This window comes from Nothobranchius furzeri, chromosome 8, assembly GCF_043380555.1.
Source record: "Nothobranchius furzeri strain GRZ-AD chromosome 8, NfurGRZ-RIMD1, whole genome shotgun sequence".
In the NCBI taxonomy this organism is placed as follows: domain Eukaryota; kingdom Metazoa; phylum Chordata; class Actinopteri; order Cyprinodontiformes; family Nothobranchiidae; genus Nothobranchius; species Nothobranchius furzeri.
In genome coordinates this window covers 79,350,126-79,360,144 of record NC_091748.1, presented here as the reverse complement: position 1 = coordinate 79,360,144, position 10,019 = coordinate 79,350,126, and the positions used below count along the sequence as shown (strand labels likewise).

Below are 10,019 nucleotides of genomic sequence, written 5' to 3'. Positions count from 1 at the left end.
TGTGTGTACTGAAACTCTAATTCCCCTCTGGGATTAACCAGTCAGTATAAACACCAATGTGGAGGTCATGATGTCACAAATATGTAAATTACTGTGTGGCATCATCTGGAGGCTTTCTGGGTACTTTGAGTCGGGGCAGTTGGCAGCACTGGTCCCAAGAGACTTATCAGAACAATTTCTCTTACTATCTAAACAGCCTGTATTTGATATAGAGCCTTCTAGAGTCCTGGAACCCCCCAAGGTGCTTTACAACACAATCAGTCATTCACCCATTCACACACACATTAACACACTGGTGGGGATGAGCTACGATGTAGCCACAGCTGCCCTGGGGCGCACTGACAGAGGCGAGGTTGCCGAGCACAGGCGCCACCGGTCCCTCTGACCACCACCAGCAGGCAACGTGGGTTAAGTGTCTTGCCCAAGGACACAACGACAGCGACACACTGAGCGGGGCTCGAACCTGCAACCTTCCGATTACGGGGCGAGCTCTTAACTCCTGTGCCACCGTCACCCCATGTGTGGTCTAAATGTGATGGAACTGTCATAGTTAATGTACTAATATTATTATGTGACATGACTGATATTAACTCTTCAGTCGGCTTGTTTGGTGTGTTTAAGATCTGAAACAACAAACAGTTGTTTTGATTCATTATTACTGTCAAGCAATCAAGTTTCATTCAGTTCATTTCAGATCATTTATGCTCTGTGACTGTAATACATCTGTAAGGTGAGAACATCCCTGTAGAGAACAGAATCTGGGTCTTTATTCAGGTATAACAGTCGTGTCTTCTGAAGGAGACTTGTGACTGGAGCAGCGATAAACAGGAGAGGGTGACTAGACACGGTTATAAACAGTGTTTGTTTTGGTTTAGAGGAGCACACGGCTGGACTGGGTCATGACCTTTCCAACACTACACAGCTACAGTGTTCACCCTCTCACAATCATGCGTCCTCATCATTTCACTTTTACTCTCAAGTGTCTGAATCGTGTTTGTTCACAGTTCAGCACCAGCATGCCTGATATCGGACCTCCAGCTCCTCCCACTACTCACAAATCTCTTTAAAACAAGTTTGCACGTCCAGCAGCAGGAGAGTGAAGCTCCGAGACTCACACGAGGAGAGCGAGAGCCTTCGCAGGCGTTTAGAGACGTGTTGGAGAGTGGGTTTGGTCTGTTGGTACCCAGTGTTGGGAGTAATGCGGTACAAAAGTAATTAATTACTGTAATGCATTGCTTTTTGCTGTAATGTGGTAATGTAAGGCATTACAGGGAAAGAAAATGGTAATATTTACTCGGTACAATTGTCAGTAACGCGGTAATTACAATGCATTTTTAAACCCAGAATCAAGATGTGTTCCTTAAAAATTCAAATTGCGGGAAACCCGAAGAAAGATCCAGTATCTGCATATATGACGTCATTTATGGACTCAGCTTTGCGGGCAGAGAGGACGCAGCGGTAACGGCTCAACTACTCCAGCTGCTCCTGCACGCGGCCGCTGCAACATTCACAAAATCGCTCCACTAAAACAAAATAATTCACTTGCGATCGTTCATATCAGCGCATGTTCTCTGGTATTTTGTGCTTTTCTGACGTGCTTTGCCTCAGCTGAGTTCATAATCTGTGCCCCGATGATTTCAACTAATTACTGCTGGAGCGCCGCGCATGTGAAGATCCCTTTGGCTGACAGAAAGTGGGAAATCTAGGAAACAGTTTTTTCTGGAAGACGGAGAAAACATGCAGCATGCAGGAAGGTTAGAGAGAGAAAGGGCCAGAAATTATTCAAATAAAATCAAGAAAACAAAACAAAGTGCTTGAAAAGAAAAAAGTAGGTAGATTTATCCCCAATACACATTTTTACCAGTGAAAAGCAATAATATATAAGCATTTAATATTTATACATGTGATAGAATCAGATCACCCCAGAAGTCAGTCCCACATCCAGGGCCGTATCAAGGCATTTGGGGACCAAGGCAAATATAGGCTTGGAGCCCCCACCACCTCACTCCCTGCTCAGATGGCCCTATAAGATGGCAGCGTGCTGAGAGTACAGGTTGTTGTTGCTTTTATTTAATAAACAATCATTTTAAAGAACTGTTATTATATCTGACTGTTTTTAACAGCAACCCTAGCTCAGACACCACATCACCTTCCACATATATGTCATGAGCTCACTGAGCGTCACATGTCCAGATTCATATTGAAGTTGTATTGGTAAAAGTAACTTAAAGTAATGCAAAAGTAGTGTAATGTCTTACATTTTAAAACCAGTAATTTTGTAATGTAATGAATTACTTTAAAATGAGGGTAACAAGTAATAAATAATGCATTACAGTTTTGAAGTAACTTGCCCAACACTGTCGGTACCTGGCAGCAGAGTAGTCCCAGCTGGCCTGCTCGATCCTGCCCCTCAGGATGCCGATGTCGTTAGACACCATGTCATCGAGAGCCTGCAGCTCTCTCTGGATTCTCTTCAGCTTCACTGCCTCGGCTTGAGTCTGCTTGGATCTGTAGAAGATACCGAGGCTTTAATCTGAACCCAGCTTCTGCTGCAGGAAACGGCTACGCTTCGGCTCGTACTTCTCTGCGATAGTTTTGGTCAGCAGGGCCTTTTTGCGTTTGTTTCGCTCTTCGATTCGTTTCTGCTCCTGCTGCAGCTGCTCCAGACGGGTCTTTTCACGCCTGCAGGGACAAAAAAAGCATCTCACCAAATATTTATCCTGGATTGTCTGGGTCTTCTGTTACGGGTTGACGAACCCGGCTCACCCCTTTAGTTTTTCTGCCAGAATGATTAAAGCGCTTGAACATTCTGGTCGGAGTGAAACCAACAACAGAACTCTGATCCAGAACCTGCCAACATATTACAGGAAAGTCCGGTACAGGACGGGATCCTGGTACCACAGACCCAGAACTCTCCAGCTCCAGCAGGTCTTCCCGGCTACATCCAGAATGTTCTGCTGTGGATGCTGGTGTGTGGTGTTGGCATTTTACAACAATCCAATAAAAACCAATCAATTCTATTGTTGGTCAGATATTCCTGCCTTACCTGGTAACTGGAACACAAACCCGGACAGAGCAGACCTAAACCCAGAACCTGACTCCTGATGTTCTAACAGGTTCTCAACCTGAGACCAGGTGTGCTTACCAGGTGTGTGTGAACACACACCAAACAGAAGTAAGTAAGGATGATACTAACAGTTCCACCTCTTGTTTCTCCAACTCTTTGACCTCCTGCGCCTCCTCCTCCTTCGGCTGCATGTCCGCGGGTTTCGGCTGGACCTCCTTTCCGACAGCTGCAGCTCCGGGCCGGGCTGCGGGCTCCGACTCTTCCTTCACCGGGAGTTTGTTGAGTTGCTGCGCCGGAGGGAGGCTGCATGAGCCGGCTAACTGAAGTGCCTGCTCCCGCTGTAGCTGCTGCCGAGTCCGGCTGGCTGGAGGCTTCCGCCCGCGGAACGCGGCCCCGGCGTCTGGACAAGAACACCGTAAAGAACGCGGTGAGAGATTCGGTCCAGGGAACGAGCTGAAGCGAGCGGTTCGGTTACCTTTCTGGTGGATTCTCCGAAGCTCCTCATCAGAAAAGCCCGCCCAGCCGCTCATTCTCCCCCGAACTTCTCCTCTCGCCCGAACCGGTCCGAACAGCTCGCATCCGCGAGATGTTCCGATTAAAAATGAGTCATTTTCACTGAAACCTTTAACCGTTTACTCAGAGAAGCTCAGCTGAACTCCTCCGCCATACTTGTTTATTAGTGCCACGCGAAGGACCCCAAAGACCGGCCGGGCTGTCCCTGCCTGCGCCTGCGTGAAAATCAGGCTCTAGTTTCTGTAGCCTGAGCTGAGCCTGAGGAAGTTTGCAGTCGCAAACGAAACGTAGCGGGAAAACAGGTAAACAAAACTGCTCTGTGTTTAAAAAAAAAAACAACTACAGGATGGAATTAGGCTCTATTTTAGCCTAAGAGAAATACCTGATATTGTGAAAATACTTAAACACAAACGTTCCACAGATTGTTTTGGTACTGACATGATGTTAGTTAAAATATTATAGAATACATAGTGCAGCCTCTCACATACGGTTGTAATCCGGCACGTTCCCCTCAAACATGAAGTTATTCCCATTCATAAAAACGGAGAGAGGTGTCAATTTACTAACTACAGACCAATATCACTACTTCCACAGTTCTCAAACATTTTAGAAAAATTATTTGCTGATCGACTTGATAAATATGTAGAGAAGCACAATCTACTAAATGACAACCAATATAGCTTTAGGGAGAAAAGGTCCACTTCGATGGCAGTGATGGAACTTGTAGAAGGGATGTCAACGGCAATAGATAACAAGGAAGATGCTGTCGGTGTTTTTATAGACTTACAAAAAGCACTTGATGCAATCAATCATTCTATATTAATGAATAGACTAGAGAGATATGGCATAAGAGGGATTGCATAAATGGATGAAAAGTTACCTGGATGACAGATATCAATATGATGAAATAAACAGTGTAAAGTCTAAGCAGTTGAAGATAATTAGTGGTGTTCCTCAGAGCTCAGTGCTAGGCCCTACATTTTTTATATTATATATATAAATGATATGTGCAATGTTTCTAAATTGTTCAAATATGTATTGTTTGCTGATGATACCACTCTGTACTGCTCAGATAAGAACCTTGAACAGCTCCTGACTACGGTGGAAAAAGAATCAAATATACTTAAAAACTGGTTGAATATAAATAAGCTATCGTTAAATATAAACAAAACACATTATTTTTGGCACAAGACTAATGAATAATGCTTTGAAAATCAGGGTTCATGGACTTGAAACTGTAACAGTAAATGAAAATAAATGTCTTAAGAGTGATAGTTTATGATAAGCTTAACTGGAAGTCCCACATAAATCACGTGAAAATAAAAATGTCAAAATCCGTTGCAATTGTGTACAAAACAAAGTATTTCCTGAACAAGGAATCATTACACTCACTCTATTGTTCTTCGCTGCTTCCTTATATGACTTACTGCCCAGAGATAATGCATACATAACTAATAGTCTTCCTATTATAGTTACAAAAAGAGCAATAAGAATTATAACTCAATCCAACCATATAAAAACAACTAACATTTTGTTTGTTCATTTGAAAACCCTTAAATTTTATGAGTTAATCGAATATAAAAAGGCACAAATAATGTTCAAAGCACACAATTTACTTTTGTAGCGTAGGCAAATAGATGATTTTTATTTGTTATAAACAGGAATATGTAATATTCTATATATATTCTATATATGTTTATATATTCTATATAAATATATATAGAATATATAAATATATATATTCTATATATGTTTATATATTCTATATAAATATATATAGAATATATAAATATATATATTCTATATATATTTATATAGAATATATAAATATAAAATATTAACCTGCGAGGTCTTTATTGTAATTATCTGAAGATCTAGGTTGTTTGCTTTTTCAGTGATCTACCACACTTCATGTTACTTCAAGAAAGAGTCAGGTTTATAAAAGTAAGATTTTATTTTACAAACAATTTAAAACATGACTAATTAACTAAGCCTTTACTGTGAGTGGATGTAACTAAACGTGGTGAAGGAACCTCTGTGTGGATGTGATAGTCAGAGCTTCCTTATCAAAATAAGCTGAGTTCTGGTGAAAAGAATTTGGTTTGCTCTAAGCTATAAAGTTCTTCTCATCAGAAGAACATCCGACACGATCTGCCATGTCTACTGTACCTGTTTTCGAGAGACCCTCTTGGTGGATCCGAAAGTCGCGGCCGCGGGGGTCGGCTGACCTCTGGCACCGGAGGGCTGTAGAATACCGTGGTACCGACTCCAGTCCAGAGATGTCCCGGGTCACAACAGCTGGATGGAACCGTGTGTCTGGCGGACTCTTAAGGAGTCTAACAATATCAGCTTGTTCTGCAGGAACTGTTTGCTCTTCGGCTTTGCTGTCATGTTTGAGGGCAATTTCTTGACCCACAACATGAAGAATCACCACAGAGAGACAGAAGGTAAGTTTAAATGATTTATTTTTAATTGGAGAAGTAGACGAAGCTTCTGCAGGACTGGAGGGATCCGTGGGGGTTGTTTCCTGGATGATCCGGGTATTTTCTGGGGGGTTGTCAGACCTGGCTGGATGGGGAGACCGAGGAGCTGCAGGTGGATAGGTGGGTGACGGAGAGCTGGCGATCAGGGGCAAACGGCAGGACTGGAATGTTGTTGAAGGTTCCGGAGATATGGCAGAGAGTGGGCATGGACGGATGACTGGAACCTGGAGGAATTAGGAGGGCAGAGCAGGTTAACTGCCAGAAGGGCAGGAACAGGCAGAAGAACAAATTCTAAAATTCTTTTTAGGAAGGTCAAAAGGAGGGCTAGAAACTACCCAAGACTGAGGATCATCTGGCAATGGTGAGATGTCCAGCTGCTCCTTAAATCCCCTGATCGCTGATGAGCTGATTTGGCACAGCTGGGCTCTCCAGACACACCCACCTGTAAACAACACTCAAGCAGAGATGGTAATGCAGCACATCCTGACATCTGCAGGTGCAAAAAGGTTTAGACGACGTGTCAAATCCTTTGATGGTTAAAGAGGTTTTGCTACAGGTGGCCGGTCTGAGCGATTCTCTAGAACTATCAAATCACTCAGGATGATCCAGTTTTAAGGTTTTGATGTTATGACTTACACAGCCAATCAGAGGCTGACAAGTTTGAGATATGTTACCAAGACAACTCAGAAACACGCCTTCTTGATACAGGACGTTCTGACTGGTTTAAAAGTCTCTATGTGTTGGAGTCTAACTTAACCGTACGTGTTATGGTGTGAGTGCAGGTGTGAGGACCTCGTCGTCTAAACATGTTGAACCCAAGGCAGGTTCTAGTAGACATAAACATAGCATCCATTCAGGGAGCACAGATTAATGAAGCATTTCATTATACTATCATTATTATAAGTAGTAATAAACAAATGTTTATTTAATGATTATCTAGATTATGAGTCATGGAAGAAGTTCATATTGATTTAGGAAATCATTCTTTAATTTAGCAACTGATTGGAGCTGGAGTTGTTCCTTCTGTGGAGGCAGACAGATGGGACCTTGGGAAAGAAAGTTATTGTTTATCTTTCAGACTTGCAGAGTCTGTGAGTCCCAGCTGGTGTGAAGGCAGGCTCATTTAAAGGGAACTCATGCAGTGTTGTGTCTCCTTTCTGACCAGATGTTGAAACATGATGATGATGGTGATAAAACATGAATGAAAGGTACCAGATAATAGTATTGAAACTTTGGTCTTCTTATCTATGTTTCTGCTATATGTTATGAAACTGGCCTAATGTGTATCTGGTGGAAGGCTAATTTGATCTTGTTTAGTTATTTTGTTTAGACCCACTGGTGTTCAGCCTTATGTATATGAATTATATGTATATGAACTATATGTATATGAATTATATGTATATGAACTATATGTATATGAATTATATGTATATGAACTATATGTATATGAATTATATGTATATGAACTATATGTATATAAATTATATGTATATGAACTATATGTATATGAACTATATGTATATGAACTATATGTATATGAATTATATGTATATGAACTATATGTATATGAATTATATGTATATGAACTATATGTATATGAATTATATGTATATGAACTATATGTATATGAATTATATGTATATGAACTATATGTATATGAATTATATGTATATGAACTATATGTATATGAACTATATGTATATGAATTATATGTATATGAACTATATGTATATGAATTATATGTATATGAACTATGTGTATATGAATTATATGTATATGAACTATATGCATATGAACTATATGCATATGAATTATATGCATATGAATTATATGCATATGAACTATATGTATATGAACTATATGTATATGAATTATGTGTATATGAACTATGTGTATATGAACTATGTGTATATGAATTATGTGTATATGAATTATGTGTATATGAACTATGTGTATATGAACTATGTGTATATGAATTATGTGTATATGAATTATATGTAAATGAACTATGTGTATATTAACTATGTGTATATTAACTATATGTAAATGAACTATATGTATATGAACTATATGTATATGAACTATATGTAAATGAATTATATGTATATGAACTATATGTATATGAACTATATGTATATGAATTATATGTATATGAATTATATGTATATGAACTATATGTATATGAACTATATGTATATGAATTATATGTATATGAACTATATGTATATGAACTATATGTATATGAACTATATGTATATGAACTATATGTATATGAACTATATGTATATGAATTATATGTATATGAATTATATGTATATGAATGATATGTATATGAATTATATGTATATGAACTATATGTATATGAATTATATGTATATGAACTATATGTATATGAACTATATGTATATGAATTATATGTATATGAACTATATGTATATGAACTATATGTATATGAATTATATGTATATGAATTATATGTATATGAACTATATGTATATGAATTATATGTATATGAACTATGTGTATATGAACTATATGTATATGAACTATATGTATATGAACTATATGTATATGAACTATATTTATATGAATTATATGTATATTAACTATATGTATATGAACTATATGTATATGAATTATATGTATATGAATTATATGTATATGAACTATATGTATATGAATTATATGTATATGAACTATATGTATATGAATTATATGTATATGAATTATATGTATATGAACTATATGTATATGAATTATATGTATATGAATTATATGTATATGAACTATATGTATATGAATTATATGTATATGAACTATTTGTATATGAACTATATGTATATGAATTATATGTATATGAACTATATGTATATGAATTATATGTATATGAACTATATGTATATGAACTATATGTATATGAACTATATGTATATGAATTATATGTATATGAACTATATGTATATGAATTATATGTATATGAACTATATGTATATGAATTATATGTATATGAACTATATGTATATGAACTATATGTATATGAATTATATGTATATGAATTATATGTATATGAACTATATGTATATGAACTATATGTATATGAATTATATGTATATGAATTATATGTATATGAACTATATGTATATGAATTATATGTATATGAATTATATGTATATGAATTATATGTATATGAACTATGTGTATATGAACTATATGTATATGAACTATATGTATATGAATTATGTGTATATGAACTATGTGTATATGAACTATATGTATATGAACTATATGTATATGAACTATGTGTATATGAACTATGTGTATATGAACTATATGTATATGAACTATATGTATATGAACTATATGTATATGAACTATATGTATATGAATTATATGTATATGAACTATATGTATATGAATTATATGTATATGAACTATATGTATATGAATTATATGTATATGAATTATATGTATATGAATTATATGTATATGAACTATATGTATATGAACTATATGTATATGAACTATATGTATATGAATTATATGTATATGAATTATATGTATATGAACTATATGTATATGAACTATATGTATATGAACTATGTGTATATGAACTATATGTATATGAACTATATGTATATGAACTATATGTATATGAACTATATGTATATGAATTATATGTATATGAACTATATGTATATGAATTATATGTATATGAATTATATGTATATGAACTATATGTATATGAATTATATGTATATGAATTATATGTATATGAATTATATGTATATGAATTATATGTATATGAACTATGTGTATATGAACTATGTGTATATGAATTATATGTATATGAACTATGTGTATATGAATTATATGTATATGAACTATATGTATATGAATTATATGTATATGAATTATATGTATATGAATTATATGAAAATGTATTTAGCTTTCTTAAA

General features: G+C 36.2%; 1 protein-coding gene across 1 annotated transcript in view; it reads right to left on the bottom strand.

Moving 5' to 3' along the window:
• The window catches only part of gorab (golgin, rab6-interacting), a 9,272-nt gene extending 5,536 nt beyond the window's left edge, over positions 1 to 3,736 (bottom strand). Inside the window, exons 1-4 of the mRNA XM_070554373.1 lie at positions 3,543 to 3,736; positions 3,197 to 3,467; positions 2,581 to 2,682; positions 2,368 to 2,508 (exon numbers count right to left, since the gene is read on the bottom strand). Coding sequence (XP_070410474.1) covers positions 2,368 to 2,508; positions 2,581 to 2,682; positions 3,197 to 3,467; positions 3,543 to 3,597 — 569 coding nt within the window. The 5' untranslated portion in view covers positions 3,598 to 3,736. The remainder of the gene's footprint in view (positions 1 to 2,367; positions 2,509 to 2,580; positions 2,683 to 3,196; positions 3,468 to 3,542) is intronic.
• Positions 3,737 to 10,019: the final 6,283 nt, after the last annotated feature.